At 41.0% G+C, this 17,790-nt stretch overlaps 2 protein-coding genes across 2 annotated transcripts; one reads left to right on the top strand and one right to left on the bottom strand.

Annotated features, from left to right (window-relative positions):
• Nucleotides 1-4,335: 4,335 nt before the first annotated feature.
• On the bottom strand, nt 4,336-12,223 carry LOC116161822. The gene is made up of 3 exons (XM_031475291.1): nt 11,842-12,223; nt 4,672-5,295; nt 4,336-4,620 (listed from the first exon to the last, which is right to left on the bottom strand). Exons 1-3 carry the CDS (start codon nt 11,899-11,901, stop codon nt 4,402-4,404), a joined length of 903 nt encoding a protein of 300 aa, XP_031331151.1. The 5' UTR covers nt 11,902-12,223; the 3' UTR covers nt 4,336-4,401.
• Nucleotides 12,224-15,067: 2,844 nt separating this feature from the next.
• Nucleotides 15,068-16,168, top strand: LOC116161499 (juvenile hormone acid O-methyltransferase-like). The gene is made up of 3 exons (XM_031474856.1): nt 15,068-15,500; nt 15,545-15,822; nt 15,879-16,168. Exons 1-3 carry the CDS (start codon nt 15,127-15,129, stop codon nt 16,058-16,060), a joined length of 834 nt encoding a protein of 277 aa, XP_031330716.1. The 5' UTR covers nt 15,068-15,126; the 3' UTR covers nt 16,061-16,168.
• Nucleotides 16,169-17,790: the final 1,622 nt, after the last annotated feature.

The following is a 17,790-nucleotide window of genomic DNA, read 5'->3' on the forward strand; positions in this document are numbered from 1 at the left end:
AGAGGCCCTTAAGGTTTGTGAAAATCTCGAAAACTTTGAAGACCTTTACGTTAAAGACCTTAAAAATACTTGACCTTAGAAAATCCCTGAAGTGCTTTAATGATCATTTCCAGGCCCCATGAAAGTACCAAAAGTTGGAGGGAAAGAATTTATTGCATCGTCCTTTGCCGAGGGCTCTCCCTGCTGTCGGATATTCCACACACCCGAGGCACCCCTCGGTACTTTGTTCAACGGAAAAATTTTTTGCAGAAGAGGATATGACAATTATTTAAAAAGCTATAATGAAAGTCCTGAGGGAAAGGGTTTATCGAGGCGTCTCTATCCGATTGCTCTTTCTGCTGGGGGAACAGACCCCACGGTACTGTCTTCCATGCAATAGTTCTTGCAGAAGATAAATTTCCAACAAATTATGAGAAACCTGGCCCCTGAGGGCGTTTCGAGGGAAAAAGTCTTACCGGGATTCTGGGAGATATGGAATACCCCGCATTATACAACGGTTCCATTCCCATTTCCAGAACCCATGAGAGGACTTACGGTTGGAGGGGAAAGATTTATGGACTCTCCTTTTGCCGAGGCTTCCCACCCCCCGACCCACCAGTACTCTGCTTTGTGCAAAGAAGCAGAAGGGGAGCCTATAATGTTTCAGAAAACTATTATGAGAGTCCTGAACGCTAAACGTTTTGTCTGGAAAAGCGGTACCGGGTGATCTGGAGGTTATGGAATACCCCCCCCCCCATACAGTGCCACAATTGTCATTTCCGACCCTCTTGAAAGTGCCAAAAGTTGGAGGGAAAGGATTTATTTTGCCGTCCTTTGCTGAGGGCTCTCCCTTAACACTCCAGCCCCCCCCCCCCAAATTTTTTAATAAGTTATAATGAGAGTCCTGGGGGCTAAACGTGTTGTAGGAAAAAGTGGTACAGGAGGATCTGGGGGGAGTATGCTATACCCCTCAGTGTACTGTGATGCCATTGTCAATTCCGCAACCCTCGCCAGCACCGAGGATTTATCGAGGAGTCTATAGCCTAGGGCTCTCTGTGGTGCCCCCCCGCCCCAGGCCCCGCGGTACTGTGTTTTATGCAATACCTTTTTGCCAGAAGAAGATCCAATAATTTTTCAAAAAATTACAAGAATCCCGACTCCGGACGGGTAAACTATTTTAGGGGAAAGTGTCCCCCCCCCACTCCCCAGTATACAGTTGTTCAATTCTCAACTTCACTACCCATGACAGTATTGAGAGTTACAGGGAGGAAGGGTCTTATCGGGTCGTCCCTTGCCGAGGGATCTCTGCTGGGGGTATTCCATACCCCCTCCCCCCAGACACCCTCCCCCCTTATGCAATACTTCTTTGCGGAGGAGGGTCAAATAATTTTCCAAAAAATTATGAGTCCTGACCTCTGACAGTTAAACGTTTGAGAAGGAAAGTGTTACCGGGGGGTCTGGGAGATACGGAGTATCCCGCAGTATACAGTGGTTTGATTGTCATTTCTGCTTTCTTTCTTCATTTTGTGTTTGTCGCTCCGCTCTTCCCCTCTTTCTATGGGAATCCCCGAAGCCGCCACCGTTTGGTCTACAGGGTGTTTTTCTAGGAGCTTTAGTTAAACGTTTCTGGGAAAGTGAAATAGGTAGGTTTTTGAAAATTTGTACTCTGAAGGCCGAATCGATGTAAAATATTTTTTATTTTAAATGGCAACCCCTACTTTTTATTGAGTTTTTGAATTCTACGTGAAGTTTCAGTTCTTTTGATACCAACATGTCGATATCTACCACTTATGGCCAAGGAGGAGGAGTATGGTTGGTAGAAATGAGAGACCTTTCATTAGAGTACCATGAAGGACCTCCTCTTTTGATAATGGGTCAGAAAGTCAATAGTAGTTGGTATAGAAAACGGCTCTTTTCGTTTCGTTGAGACCGTTAATTAGAATGCCACACAGGGAATACCATGAAGGATAAATTTAATTTCTAACCCCCCCCCCCCCGGCCCCATCACCCACTGATCTCAAGAAAGAGTCGCGTGGGAAAGTTATAATTTGTTCAAACCAATTTATTTCAATGAGACCTTTCATTAGAATACCATGAAGGGTAAAACATGTGTCCCCCCCCCCTCCATTTTCAAACGTTTAACTTGGCACCATTACAGGCATGCGTATGCAAACTCTGAGACCAATTAGTTGTCGTATGTAACAGTTATGTACGTTTTACTTTTGAAAACAGCATCTCAGGAAATAATTTATGCCCCCCCCCCCACTCTTTAAGAGAGCGAAATTTGATAGCCGTCTGGCACACCTTCAAGGTATAGGCTACCTACTGCAAAAAATTCCAGGACTGTAGGATCATTCCCCTAGAAGTAGCTAAAATCGAGAATAGCGCATTTTTTTAATCCTTTAAAAACTGCACTAAAAACTTGGGGTTGTCATTTAAAATAACGAAGTTACTATCTACTTCCGGTATTTCCGGAACTGCGACCATTTTGAAAATCTTTTACATCGATTCGGCCTTCAGAGTATCTCTTAAGTTTCAAAAACATACCTATTTCACTTTCCCAGAAAAGTTTAACTAAAGCTTCCAAAAAAACACCCTGTATAGTGGTGTTCCCTGTGAAGCAGGGGCCTGTCTACTTTCCAACCCGAGACGCGTAGATTCTTAGCCATCGGCAGTACATGATCTTTGTTCCTCCTGGTATCTCAGCTGCCTCATCTTCAGTCTCCTGATGACCGTCTTCCCTTCTAGTAATTCCCCTATCTGCTTCCTTGCGAGGTTGCGGTTTTCCACCAGTATAATTAGTGCCTTCTTTCGTTCCGCCCTCCGTATAAGATCGTCGGAGCTATGATCGTGGTGTATAGCAGCATTTTCAAGCTGTCCGGTATTTTTTTCCCCTCTTATGAAAGTAGATGACCAATGTATCTTCTGGACCAGGAAGTGACGTCACAGCAATCAGAAACGAGGTCGTGACGTCACAACGAATCAGAGACGAGCACGCTCTTTCCGGTTCGTAAAGCGGTCCAACGGCTTTTCCACCCGGTTCAACAGCCACGTGGACTAGTACCGGTTTTAAAATATGTTGTACCGCTTCAGGAACCTGTTGGACCGGTTGAAAAGGCTGTTCGTGTTCGTCTAGAATCCTCCTGGTCGTGAATCCGTTGATCTTCATGAAACCTGCTTCGTATGCTGCTGTCTTGGATATGTAACCCTCTAGGTACTGTAGTAGGTAGGTACTTGTCCTCCAATTTCGTTTCAGAGAGGGGTTTGAACGTCACCCTGGTGAAGTTCACGTAGGGTCGATGGTTGGAAATGGCCCCCACCTTTTCCTTTGAGTTTGTCTTCAGCGTTTTGGATTTCGACCACTTTCTAGATGTTTTCCGGGAGCCCCGGAGATCTTTTACTGGTCTTTGGAAGTTCTCCACTTGGACGAAACTCCCCTTCCACGGAGTTACTCTCGCTGACTCCGACCTTCACCAATCCACCGATACCTGGTCAGCGCATACCTATGATCAACAGCCCCCCCCCCCCCTCGGTGACGACACTCCACGAATTTGGGAGAAACCGCCCCAATGGGTAAAGCGTCGACTCTCACGAGAAATGCAGGCGTTTATTCGCCCCGTATTCTCTGCCCACAACGTTCCCTCTGGATCTTCATGATCAAAAGTCATTCTGCAGCTAAAGGTTCTGGTATCTTTTGGGGTCCTAGTTTTAAGCTTTTCGGGAGTGCTTCGTTTTTGCGTCCCAGTCTTCAGTTTAACCTTGGTAAGTGCGTTTGCTGGTGGCTTAGACCTCCCAGGTTACCCTACTTCAGCGGGAGGTAGGTCGGATTGCGTAGAGTCCCCTGGTTCCTGCCTCACCTTTTTTAGACTGCCAGCGCTGCTCTGGGACTTCCAAGTGCATTGCCTTTGCATGACATAGAAATTTGAATTGGTTTTCCAAATAAATGGTATTCTTGGTGGAAATTCAAAGGATAAATTTGTCAACCGCGGTGCAAAAGCGGTGTGTCTTTCTGAGTCGTTTAATTTCTAAGGAACATTGTTTCTCAATGGGTTTTGGAAACTTCTCGAGCCGAGATATCTGGGATTTATATAATATTTCATCTTCTTAATTAGTACTATTGGGTTACAATTTCCAGCTCAGTTGGCTAACTTGATTAGGAGAAGCTAGTCAGTAAGATTTCTAAAGTTAGACCCACCTCTTCCTTCTGTTCTGTGGAATTTATTTTTGGATTGGGATTAATTCGGATGTTTCGATCTCTCCTTTTTCTAAAATAGTCATTAGAGCACGGACCCACTAAGTCCTGGAGGGGTCTGAGGAGGAGAACTCGATAACGAAGTGTTCAGCGAAAGGAATAAATAAAGCAAACTTATCAATCTAATAGGATTAAAAATGATAATTCACAACCTGCTGTCTACGCCTAACCTACAAAATAAAATTAAGGGGTGGTATATACTGGAGGGCCGCGTGAATGTAGCTGTTTGGAGTATCAAGATCCTTGAGCAGGTTATTAATTTTCGTCGTCGTCTTCGGATCGCGCGTGTTCCTCTGAGCCGCCAATCTCTTCAGCACTTCCTGCAACTGCTCTGCAGACGTGCCTTGCGAGATCTCCACCAAAATCTGCAGAACATCCGAGGTGTAACCCTACAAAGGGCGAAGATTACGAAGCCCAAGCCAGCAGATGACGGTACTTACCCCGTATTTGTTTAACTGCAACCTTTTCGACTCTTGGTTCAGGGAGTCGTAGAGCTGAAGTAGGGTGACGTACGCCTGGACCGGGGGAGGTCGCTTGTTCCCGACCACAAACTGCCGCAGGTGAGCGTCGTCGTAATTTTCGGTAAACCTCCTCAGCTTGTCGTCGTCGTCTTCGAGGGAGTCGTACTCGTCGATTTGATTGATGAGCTTTAGTACGCTCGCCGGTGCCGAGCCCAATAAATCGAGGTCTCTAGGTAAATTGTTAACAGTCAGGACACGTCCTGCGTCCAATCTCGTATTCAGGCCGTCGTCGTCATCATCAATACGTGGTGAGAAGTAACCGTAGCGATCGAAATAAGACAGAGGCCGTTGCGGATGATCGCCGTAGGATGACCTCACGTAGTGGGCGATGGGATTTTGGGGAGAATACAGGCCGGGCTTGTGGAACGGCGTCGGACGGACAGTAGTCGTCGTCGTCACCCCATCCGACGGTTTCGTCTCGTACTTCATGAGGTCGGTTAAGTACGCGATGATTTGCATACTTGCAGGTAGATAGGAGTTCAGTAGCAGAGGCCTCTCGACTTCCGCCGTCCCTCTGGAGACGATCAGTTGCGATGCGCATTCCTTAAACAACAAAAAACGCATTAACAGTCTAGAAAATTCGTGTCGATATAGTTTGGGGGAGGGGGATCTAGAAAACTCAAAAACCCTAACCCTAAAGCTGAATGGGAGCAACCCCAAAAATAGGAAAATTTGAGGGGATACCAAAGAACCATAAAAATATCAGACACGAAGGTTCTCGTGAGGAAGAAGGATCTTAATCATAGTATCCTTGATTCCCGGATAGGGAGGATCATAGGAAGAGTAACAGTTTGCAAAACTCGTGGCAAAACCAGAAGCTTCCAAAGTATGAGAGAAAGTGTTCTAAGAATGTGAGTCATCTGAGCACTTGTGTGGAATGACCAAGTGCGGGAGAGGGGTGGAGGGGGTTCACATCTTTACAAATTTGGTATCAGGAGATTATCATGTGCAAGGAGGTGTTTTTAACTCCTAATACACGAACTGCAAGTCAAAAAATTCTTGTAAAATTTTTTCTGGCTACCAGGAGAATATGATGGTTAAGGAGGTCTTTTCCCATCACCCACAGAATATTTAAAAGTCAAATTTCGTTTTAAATTTTTACAAATGTGGTATCAGGAGATTATTATATGCGTGAAGGTGTTTCAGCTCCTAAAACACGAAGTGCCAATCAGAAAATTTTTGTAAAATTTTGTCCGGCTACCAGAAGAATATGATGGTTTAGGAAGTCTTATCCCATCACCCACAAACATATTTCGTTTTAACTCTTTACAAACTTAGTATCAGGAGGTTATAATGTGCGAGGAGGTGTTTCTGCTCCTAGTAGATGAAGTGCCAATAAGAAAATTCTTCTAAAATGTTGCCCGGCTACCAGGAGAACATGATGGTTGAGGAGGTTTTTTCCCATTACCCACAAACGTATTACAAAGCCAAATTTCATTTTAAATCTTTACAAATTTGGTATCAGGAGGTTATAATACCTATGCGAGGACAAAATTCTTATCAAATTTTGTCTGGCTACCAGGAGAACATGATGGTTAAGGAGGTCTTTTTTGATCGCCCACAAACATATTTCAAAGCCAAATTTAGTTTTAAATCTTTACAAATTTGGTATCAGGAGGTTATAATGTGCGAGGAGATGTTTCAGCTCCTTGTAGATGAAGTGCCAATCAGAAAATTCTTGTAAAATTTTGTCCGGCTACCAGAAGAATGTGATGGTTGGGGAGGTCTTTTCCCATCACCCACAAACGTATTACAAAACCAAATTTCGTTTTCAATATCTACAAATTTGGTATCAGGAAATTATAATGTGCGAGGATGTGTTTCAGCTTCTAATACACGATCTGCAAGTGAGAAAATTCTTGTAAAATGTTGTCTAGCTGCTGGAAGAACATGGTGGTTAAGGAGGCCCTTTCCCGTCACCCATAAACGTATTTCAAAGCGGATTTTCGGTTTAAATCTTTACAAAATTGGTGTCAGGAGATTATAATATTCGAGGAAGTGTTTCGGCTCCTAACACACGAAGTGCCAATCAGAAACTTCTTGTAAAATTTTTTCCAGCTACCAGGAGAACATCATGGTTGAGGAGATCTGTTCCCATCGCCCACAAAAATATTTCGAGAGCAAAATTTCGTTTTAAACCTTTTCCAATTTTGTATCAGGACGTTATAATGTGCGTAGAGGTGTTTCTGCTTCTAGTAGATGAAGTGCCAATCAAAAAATTCTTGTAAAATTTTGTCCGGCTACCAGGAGAACATGGTTGGAGAGGTCTTTTCCCATCACCCACAAATATATTTCAAAGCCAAATTTCGTTTTAAATTTTTACAAATTTGGTATCAGGAGATTATTATTTGCGTGAAAGTGGTTCAGCTCCTAATATACGAGGTTCAAATCAGAAAATTCTTCTAAAATTTTGTCCGGCTACCAGAAGAGGAGGAGGTATTATCCCATCACCCACAAACAAATGTCAAAGTCAAATTTAGTTTTAAATCTGTACAAATTTGGTTTCAGGTGGTTATAATGTTCGAGGAGGTATTTCGGCTCCTAATACACGAACTACTAATCAAAAAATTCTTGTAAAATTTTTTCCAGCTAACAGGGGAACATCATGGTTGAGGAGGTCTGTCCCTATCACCCACAAACGTATTTCAAAGCTAAATTTCGTTTTAAATCTTTACAATAATGTGTAATAATGTGCGAGGAGGTGTTTCGGCACCTAATACACGAAGTGCCAATCAGAAAATTCGTGTAAAATTTTGTCCAGCTACCAGGAGAACATGATGGTTGAGGAGGTCTTTTGCCATCACCCACAAACGTATATCAAAGTTAAATTTCGTTTTAAATTTTTACAAATTTGGTATCAGGAGATTATAATGTGCGAGGAGTTGTTTCAGCTCCTAATACACGAACTGCAAGACAGAAAATTCTTGTAACATTTTGTCTGGCTACCAGGAGAACATGATGGTTAAGGAGGTCTTTTCCCATCACCCACAAACGTATTGTAAACCCAAATTTCGTTTTAAATATTTAAAAATTTGGTATCAGAAGATTATAATGTGCGAGGAGTTGTTTCAGCTCCTAATACACGAACTGCAAGTCAGAAAATTCTTGTAAAATTTTGTCTGGCTACCAGGAGAACATGATGGTTGAGGAGGTCTTTTCCCGTACCCGACAAACATATTTCAAAGCCCAATTTAGTTTCAAATCTTTACAAATTTGTTATCAGGACGTTATAATGTGCGAGGAGGTGTTTCAGCTCCTACGAAGTCCCAATCAGAAAATTCTTGTAAAATTTTGTTCGGCTAGCAGGAGAACATGATGCTTGGGGAGGTCTTTTCCGATCACCCACAAATATATTTCAAATCCAAATTTCGGATAAGGAAAGTATACTGTTCGAGGAGGTGTTTCAGCTCCTAACAGACGATGTGCCAATCAGAAAATTCTTGTAAAATTTTGTCTAGCTACCAGGAGAATATGATGATTAAATAGGTCTTTTCCCATAACCCACAAACGTATTTCAAAGTCAAATTTCATTTTAAATCCTTACAAATTTGGTATCAGGAGATTATTACGTGCGTGAAGGTGTTTCAGCTCCTAATACACGAACTGCAAGTCAGAAACTTCTTGTAAAATTTTGTCTGGCTACCAGGAAAACGTGATGGTTTAGTAGGTCAATTCCCATTACCCACAAACGTATTTCAAAGCCAAATTTCGTTTTAAATTTTTACAAATTTGGTATCAGGAGATTATAATGTTCGAGGAGGTGTTTCGGCTCCTAATACACGAAGTGCCAATTAGAAACTTTTTGTAAAATTTTTTCCAGCTACCAAGAGAACATCATGGTTGAGGAGGTCTTTTCCCGTCACCCACAAACGTATTTCAAAGCCAAATTTCGTTTTAAATCTATACAAATTTGGTATCAGGATGTTATAATGTGCGAGGAGGTGTTTCTGTTCCTAGTAGATAAAGTGACAAACAGAACTTTCTTGTAAAATTTTGTCCAGCTACCAGGAGAACATGACGGTTGAGGAGTTGAGGGGGATCTAGAAAACGCAAAAACCTAACCCTAAAGTTGAATCCAAATTATGGGAGCAACCCCAAAACTAAGAAAATTTGAGGAGATTCCAAAGGACCATAAAAGTATCATGTATGAAGGTTCTCGTGAGGGTGAGGGAGAAGAATCTTAATCATGGTATCCTTGATTTCCGGATAGGGAGGATCATAGGAAGAGTATCATTTTGCAAAACACTCAAAACCAGGAGCTTCCAAAGTAGGAAGGAAAGTGTTCTAAGAATGTGAATCATGTGAGCACTTTTGTGGAAAGCCCTAGAAGGGGGGGGGGGGATTTAATTCTTACATTTTTAAGTTTTAAATCTTCAAGGAACAAATTCTTATAAAATGTCGTCCGGCTATTAGAAGAATATGATGGTTGAGGAGGTCTTTTCCCTTCACCCACAAAAATATTTCAAACCCAAATTTCGTTTTAAATCTTTACAAATCTGATATCAAAATGTTATAATGTGCGAGGAGGTGTTTCTGCTCCTAATACACGAAGTTCCAATCTGAAAATTCTTGTAAAACTTTGTCTAGCTGCCAGGAGAACATTATGGTTAAAGAGGTATTTTCCCATCACCCACAAACGTATTTCAAAGTCAAATTTCGGTTTAAATCTTTACAAATTTGGTATGAGGAGGTTATAATGTGAGAGGAGGTGATTCAGCTCCTTATACATGAAGTGCTAATCACAAAATTTTTGTAAAATTTTGTCCAGCAACCAGGAGAACATGGCGGTTAAGGAGGTCTGTGTTCTCATCACCCACAAACGTATTTCAAATCCAAATTTAGTTTTAAATCTTTACAAATTTGGTGTCAGGAAGTTATAATATGCGAGGAGAAAATTCTTATAAAATTTTGTGTCGCTACCAGGGGAACATGATGGTTGAGGAGGTCTTTTCCCATATTCCACAAACATATTTCACAGCCAAATTTCGTTTTAAATTTTTACAAATTTGCTATCAGGATGTTATAATGTGCGAGGAGGTGTTTCTGCTCCTAGTAGGTGAAGTGCCAATTAGGAGATTCTTGTAAAATTTTGTCCGGTACCCCGAGAACATGATGGTTGAGGAGGTCCTTTCCCATCACCCATAAACATCTTTCAAAGCCAAATTTCCTTTTAAATGTTTGCAAATTTGGTATCAGGAAGTGATAATGTACGAGGAGGTGTTTCAGCTCCTAATACACGAACTGCGTCAGAAAATTCTTGTCAAATTTTGTCTGGCTACCAGGAGAACATGACGGTTGAGGGGGTCTTTTCCCATCACCAAGAAACATCTTTCAAAGTCAAATTTCGTTTTAAATATTTACAAGTTTGGTATCAGGAGGTTATAATGTTCGAGGAGGTGTTTCGGCTCCTAATACACGATGTGCCAATCAGAAAATTCTTGTAAAAATTTTTCCAGCTACCAGGAGAACATGATGGTTGAGGAGGTCGTCTTTTCCCATCACGGGGCTGAAAGGTATGTATGTACCGCTCATCAAAAGAGGACTCGATAATTCTTTCTTTCTTATTCCCATCAAACTAATCTTAGATTTTGAGAAACGGTTAGCAAATCTTCGTAATTCGGTGCCCCCTCCCCCCCTGGTGTTACGTTCTTCTACCACAAAGTGTTTGCAACTCCACAGGAAAAAAGGTTTCTGTGTGCTTTAAAAAAAACCTGATCATGCGGATCAAAGTCCTTTTATGGGAAAAATAGTACCGGGGGGTCTGGGGGGTATTCCATACCGCCCAGCAAACTGTGTGTGTACCCTTAGCAAAAGAGCGTTCTAAAATTGTTTCTTTTTTTACTTCCAACAATCCCATGTTAAATTTTGGGGAAAGGTAATCAAATCGACTTATAGTAGGGGGTTTTTCATATCCCCCCTGAACCCTCGGTGCTAGGTTCTTCTAAAAAAGAAATTACTGTAACCAAACTACAGGAAAATAAATTTATCTGTCCTATAAATTAATAATGGGAGTCTGATCACTCTTGTGAGAAATGAAAAACGTAGAACCGGGGATCTGGGAGAGTACCCTTAGCCAAGAACCCAAAAAATAAGTAAGGAAGGGATGTCTCCTTATAACAAAACATTGAACAATCCTAGTATCCTAGAAAAACCTATAGGAGTGCGATTCGCAGAAGCACTTAATCGAAAATATTTACACCAGAAGAATCCCTCGAATGGGAAGCATCCAAGGGATGAAGATCCGTAGAATCGGAAGTAGAGCAACGGTGGGAGAGGTAGGAGGGGTTCTAAAGATATAAAGAGCTCGCAAATCGGAAGAAAGAGAAGAATACGAAGAACTAAAAAAATACAAAGCATACCTAGGTAAAATCCTATGAAGAAGTAGGCACGAGGAAGTAATTCAAAAGCATGGAAGAAATCCGAGAAAAATTAGAGAAGTTCAAAACGAAGAGTAAAAAAAGTGGAAGAATGAGAAAGATCGGGACAAGTATACCCTAAGACTCGGAGGAATTGAAAAATTATCCTAGGAAAAAGAAGAATCGAGAGAAACGAGGGTACCCCAAACCTTGAGAGGGCTTCTAACAGTAAGAGAAAACAGAGGGACGATAGCATAATACAAACAGATAGTGCAAAATACTTTACGATATGGCCCTCTTCTTCTAGTAATTTTTCGAGGTTTCTTGAAGAAGATTCTCTTGAAGGGTTTGTGTGATGAGATATTTTAAAGAATAAGTTGACGAGTCCCTTAACCCTCCAACTTTAGTCTCTTGATGAACTTCAAAAATAATATTCGAAAGATCCGTGGAATAGAAATGATGAAAGAACCGAAAAATTCAAAAGGATGGAAGAAGATTATACGGTTAGCTTTTTTCAAACAAAACACAGAGTGTTCGAATAAAATAGCGTTCACTTGCTCAGGAGACACCCTGTATTTTTTCGTGAACGGTCAAATATTTTAAGTATCTGAAAATGTTAGAACAATGGGTTCGTCAATCCCAAATTCGTACGATTTCAAAGCCTAAAAATGCGCGGCACGTTCGCGTCCCCAAATTTAAAATTTATAGCCTTACATGCACGAAATTAACATACCTCGTTAATGCCGAGAAGCAGAAGCACAAAATTAACGTTCACAATAATTAATAACCTCATTTTATTAACTTGATTTTAATCACCTCAAGCGACAAACTCCGCTGGACTCGCTCGTTAAAAAAAGTGCACTAGCAGACATTCGTACCTACTTAACATGGCACGCAAAGTGGATCCTAATGTATTTGTTCACATCTACAGACTGTCCCCAAACTGGCTATTCTTCGCGTTAAAACCGCCCCGCTGCCACTGGGGAGATTTTCAAAAAATTCACCACGAGACGCGAACGAGTCCCAGAAGATAATCGTAAATTTCGTTCAAAACGCGTTGCCTTGTCGAAGGTTGCTCTAAACGGTAATCGTACTGTATATGAGGTACCAATAACGTAATAAATTCTTCACAGACAAGTTTTTAATGGTACTACACGACTGGAAACAAGTTCTCGGGGGGCGATTTTGATCTTTAAGTCGAAGACAAATTAGTATGGTAATTGCCTTGCGCTCTTCCAGCCTTGGACGTGTTAATGAACTTCTTGTCGTGAAAATATAAACAAATTCTCAAAGTTATTGATTGAGAGAAAATAAAAGTCGTAGAATCGCAATAGTCCAGTAACTATATACATCAGACCATGCGTCAAATCCGGTAGTTCTGATTTTTTGTGGGATTGCTGAGCCCCGGAAAAAAAAATTTTCTTATAGAATGTGGCCTGTAGAATCCATAACTTCAAACAGTTCGAAGATTGGGCTACTAGTTCAAAAGTTACAGCCCTTTGAATTTTCTTTCGAAATTGGTTTCTAGTCCATAACTTTTGATTGAGAAGTCCGATCGAGAAAGTACGAATTGTTTTGGATTCTACGCACCAAAATTAATAAGAAAAAGTGTTTTCCCGAGAAATTTTGGTGCAGTCGATTTTGGTAAAAAAGGAAGGTTTACTTACAATGCCTTTTTTTGAGCCCCGAAAAAAAATTTGTCTCCCGAAAATTTTTGTTTTTTTCCCGAGAAATTTTGGTGCAGTCAATTTTTGGTAAAAAAGAAGGTTATACACTGCCTTTTTTTGAGCCCCGAAAAAAAAATTGTCTCAGATCGACCCGGAAAAAAAATTTTCTTATAGAATGTGGCCTGTAGAATCCATAATTTCAAACAGTTCCAAGATTGGGCTACTAGTTCAAAAGTTACAGCCCTTTGAATTTTCTTTCGAAATTGGTTTTAGTCTATAACTTTTGATTGAGAAGTCTGATCGAAAAAGTACGAATTGTTTTGGATTCTACGCACCAAAATTAATAAGAAAAAGTGTTTTCCCGAGAAATTTTGGTGTAGTCGATTTTTGGTAAAAAAGGAAGGTTATACACTGCCTTTTTTTGAGCCCCGAAAAAAAAATTGTCTCAGATCGACCCGGAAAAAAAATTTTCTTATAGAATGTGGCCTGTAGAATCCATAATTTCAAACAGTTCCAAGATTGGCTACTAGTTCAAAAGTTACAGCCCTTTGAATTTTCTTTCGAAATTGGTTTCTAGTCCATAACTTTTGATTGAGAAGTCTGATCGAAAAAGTACGAATTGTTTTGGATTCTACGCACCAAAATTAATAAGAAAAAGTGTTTTCTCGAGAAATTTTGGTGTAGTCGATTTTTGGTAAAAAAGGAAGGTTATACACTGCCTTTTTTTGAGCCCCGAAAAAAAAATTGTCTCAGATCGACCCGGAAAAAAAATTTTCTTATAGAATGTGGCCTGTAGAATCCATAATTTCAAACAGTTCCAATATTGGGCTACTAGTTCAAAACTTACACACTTAAAGACTCAACCATACAAAAGCCTTTGTTGACCTTTTGAGGCTCTTGGATGAAGGTCCATAAAAGTTTTCAACATTTTTTTAGAACTCAAAGCTTATCATGGATTAAGGCTCATAAGTACTATCAAAGGCCCTTAAAGTCTCCCAAAGCTTCTAAAAGCCCTGAAAACGTTTAGAAGGCTTGGACTTCGTCCGACCAATTAAACTAGTATTAGTTTTAATCATTTTAGAGACTCTTAAGACATTTAAAGACTACTAAAGGTCCGTGCATACCCTTGGAATGAAAATACGCATTCTAAAGGCCTCTTAAATGCTTTATAGCTTTTTATGGCTGGGGGGGGGGGAGGCTTTATCGAATTGCTAAGACACAAGAGCTGCAGTCCGTACGAGATGAAGAAGCAGCATAATGCGGCGAAGAATTGCAAATGTATCATTACACGTGAATACATAAATAAATGATCAATAAAACAAGATAAAGGTAATTAAATTCTTAAGGTACGGTTTCAGGGTCTAAGTTTTGAAATTGTAGGTTATCGTTAACGATTTAGGTTGCAATCCCAAGCTTCTGGAATCAAATTAGCGCTTAGAACTTCACGGATCAGTGTTCGAGATTCAGATTTCAAATTATTGGCTCAATGTTTTTGAAATCAGGCCGTCCAGTGCGCTCTAAAGACAAATTTAGAGATGGGTACTAGGACTTGATATGTTTTATTTCCAGCTTTACCTGTGCCAACGCACACAACTAAGGATCTGTTCTTGATAAAACGATCTTAAACATAAGTGCTGCCAAAGCAAATAAAGAATGCCAAACAGATTACCACTATCGGAACTAACATACGAAAAAAACGCACAATCGTGAACTGTATGAAACATGGTAGGACCTTGGAGAATGTGAAAAATCTGGATCTTTGGCATTAGAAGGATCTGAAAACCCCGGAGGGCTAATAGACCAAACTAATGTGGTTCAGGTAGAATCCGAAAAGAGTAGGCAATTTTGAAGATGGGAAGAATCTTACAAATCAATAGGATGGGAACGTGGAAGACCCAGGAGAAGAATCAGTGCTCCACAAATGTGACAATTTTGAGATATAGACGATATCATAGCAAACATCCCCAAGCCAGGAGATTCCAGGGAATGGAAAGGATTTTAAGAATGGGGGACTGTAAAGGAAGGCTTAAGCTGTGGACAGTGGGGCAGGGCCAGAGTGCATAAAGGTGTTCCAGTTCGGATTTCGTTTCTCTTTTCAGCTTGGAGAAACGCGTATACCATTGTCTCAACTAACGATTATTGTACCACAAGTGAAGATTGCAATTTTTCCTTCTCAATATAAATGGAACGTGACCTTTCAACCTTTCGTTAATGGCATGATTTTCCCAGTGAACTATTATTTTTCTAACTACAATCAAGTGTAATTACAAATCAAAGTTCATTATTAATATCTACGATTCATTATTGCATAAATTACCTAACGCTCAGTTTACTGAAGAAGTACTTCTAACATGATCAATAGGGCAGCCGAGTATGTGAAGCAGAGCAAATTATCCCAAACGGGCGCGAAGAAGTTTACCAAGCACATCCAGGAGACGGCCACCTGGAGGGATAATTGCAACGTTTTGGATATTGGATGCGGTCCAGGAAATGTCACCTACGACTACATTTTGCCAATTCTACCCAAGTGTACGAACTCAATCGTCGCGATCGACAAAAGGGCCTACCTCGTGGACTACGCCAACGAACGGTACGGTGGCAAAAAGTCCAAGATCGAATTCAAACATCTTGACATTGTCAAAGACGTCACAACCCTCAACCAGTACGCCAACTACTTCGATCACATCTTCTCGTTCTACTGTCTTCAGAACATCCTGGATCACGAGTAGGTTCCCACGTGTCGACAACTTATACGTTTGCATGTTCTAGGACGGCTTTGAAGAACATCTTCAAGATCCTCAAACCTGGGGGAGACTTGTACTTCCTATACGACGCCCACAACAATCTCTACGACGTTTGCGAGTACCTACTAAGAACGCCCGAGTGGGAGCCGGTCCTGCACGACTACAAAGACAGCTTGTACGACTACCACGATTCGGCGACTCCAAAGCAGGACCTCGAGGAGCTTCTGGTCAAGGTCGGCTTCGAACATGTCTACTCAACAATCGAGAATCAAGAGATTCTGCTACCAATGGAGACGATGACAGGTACCCCCCCCCCCCTCCTTCTCATTAGGTTGGTAACGCTCGCGTCGACTTTGTAGAGTTCGCCATCGCGCAGGCACCATTCGACATACCTCCAGAGCTCGAGCGGAAATTTGGGTTAGACGGCGTGGATGCAGTCAGAACGTTGAAGATGAATCGCTTCGTCGAAGGGCGGGAGTTCTGTCTCTCGCAGTTTCAGGAACTTTTTGGGCACCACCGCAAACCAATCGATGCACTTTAAGCCAATTCTTTCAGGATCCACTTTAACCGGCGAAGGATTTAGCTAAAAGAAGTGTGCAGATTGGTACCGATTTCCTTTTATTTAAACATTAAACGTTTGCAGAAATTGTTTGGCATAAAAATCGCTAATCCCGTTACACTGCCCCCTTCCTATTACTGAAAGAAAGACTAATGGAAATGCAGGTGCGTTATAATTGCGGTAAGTGTATGTCCTTTTGGTCCGAAGACTTAGGTGTATAGAGAGCACAGGTGAACCTAAGCACCTGTTGTTCTAAGGTTTTGAAGGGGCGAGGGGGGGGGATAAGTGGGTGGTGGCCGGTACAGCACTCTCGGAGTAAGAAAAAGCCCTTAAACGCGTATAAATCCTGAGGAACCAACGGTATATAATGTAGAAGACAATAGGAAACCACCACATTAAAGATCCTAGGATTTCCCCAAAAATGAAGCAGTTTTTTTTTAAATTAGGATGGAGAACTGCCACAGACCACTCCAAATGTAACTGTTTGGGAGTGCCATTAAGGGTAGGAAAGGAAGTTCAGAAACGGTTTCTTAGAGTCTTCAAAAGTGTATTAGCCATAAAAAACTGGACAGCCTTTAGATTGCGTGTTTTTATTCCAAGGGTGTGCACAGCCCTTTAGTAGTCTTTCAAAGGTATTCCAAGCCTTCTAAATGCTTTTAGGGCTTTAGAAGCTTTGGTAGACTTTAAGGGCCTTTGATAGTGCTTGTGAGCTTTAATCTATGATAAGCTTTGTGTTCTCAAAAATTGTTAAACACTTTTATGAACCTTTAATCAGTCTCCAAGAGCCTCGAAAGGTCACCATGGGCCTTTGTCAATTTTTAAAAATGTTTAAGAATCTTTAAACGCTTTGAAACCGCATAAGAACCTTCAAGAGTCTTGAGCCTTTAAGTGTCGCCAATAATTTTTAACGTATACTTGGCTTTAACGACAGGCTTTATATCTCTCAAGGGTCGATAAATGGGCTAATTGCTTTTAACAGTGTTCAATGTTCAGGTCTTGAAGAGCCTTTAGGGCCATTACGAGTTTCCGCTGCATTTTAAGGTCTATAAGTGCCTTTGGGGGCTTTTAAGGTCAGTTAACAGTTTCCAAAGCCTCTACGGATTTAAAAAGGCTTTCTAAAGACTTTCTATGTCTTTAAAGGCCTTTTAGATCTTTATGAGTCCCCAAGAAGATAAAACAAGTACAAAATGTGACTACTCTTGCGCAAATAAAACGCATTTTTTAAACAGAAATAGCTTTTGTTTTGACATCACAAATGGATATATTTCTTGCAGACGTCTCAATCGCCCTTTGTAAGTACCCTCTTTCGACAATCGGTTCTGAAGGTATAAGGGAAAATACCCGATCACGATAAGAGGTCGAGGAGGAGGGCTATGGTTGGTAGAAATTAATTCCTTTCGTTGAGACCTTTCATTAGAGTACCATGAAGGATAAAACTAGTTCCACCCCCCCCCCCCCAACCCCACCTCACCGTACTTTGATAAGACAGAAAGAAGAGCAGTAGTTGGTAGAAAACGGTTCCTTTCGTTAAGACCTTTAATTAGAATACAATGAGAGATACGATTTAAAAATTTGCTAATTCTGTATCAGGAGCATATAATGTGCGAGGAGGTGTTTCTTTTCCTAATACTACACCTGTTATTTGTCGACAAACTTATGTAAAAGGTGTCGGGGCACTAGGAGAACATAATGCACGAAGAGGTTTTTTCTAT

This window comes from Photinus pyralis, unplaced genomic scaffold (genome assembly GCF_008802855.1).
Source record: "Photinus pyralis isolate 1611_PpyrPB1 unplaced genomic scaffold, Ppyr1.3 Ppyr1.4_LG10, whole genome shotgun sequence".
Lineage (NCBI taxonomy): Eukaryota > Metazoa > Arthropoda > Insecta > Coleoptera > Lampyridae > Photinus > Photinus pyralis.

What these genes read in the sequence shown, in the direction of transcription:
- LOC116161822 (XM_031475291.1), bottom strand. Translation starts at nt 11,901, where the DNA reads ATGAGGTTATTAATTATTGTGAACGTTAATTTTGTGCTTCTGCTTCTC. An exon ending in TGCTTCTCGGCATTAACGAG is followed by an intron (nt 5,296 to 11,841) that starts GTATGTTAATTT and finishes TTGTTGTTTAAG; the next exon opens with GAATGCGCATCGCAACTGAT. An exon ending in TGCAGTTAAACAAATACGGG is followed by an intron (nt 4,621 to 4,671) that starts GTAAGTACCGTC and finishes CGCCCTTTGTAG; the next exon opens with GGTTACACCTCGGATGTTCT.
- LOC116161499 (XM_031474856.1), top strand. Translation starts at nt 15,127, where the DNA reads ATGATCAATAGGGCAGCCGAGTATGTGAAGCAGAGCAAATTATCCCAA. An exon ending in CAGAACATCCTGGATCACGA is followed by an intron (nt 15,501 to 15,544) that starts GTAGGTTCCCAC and finishes TGCATGTTCTAG; the next exon opens with GACGGCTTTGAAGAACATCT. An exon ending in ACCAATGGAGACGATGACAG is followed by an intron (nt 15,823 to 15,878) that starts GTACCCCCCCCC and finishes TCGACTTTGTAG; the next exon opens with AGTTCGCCATCGCGCAGGCA.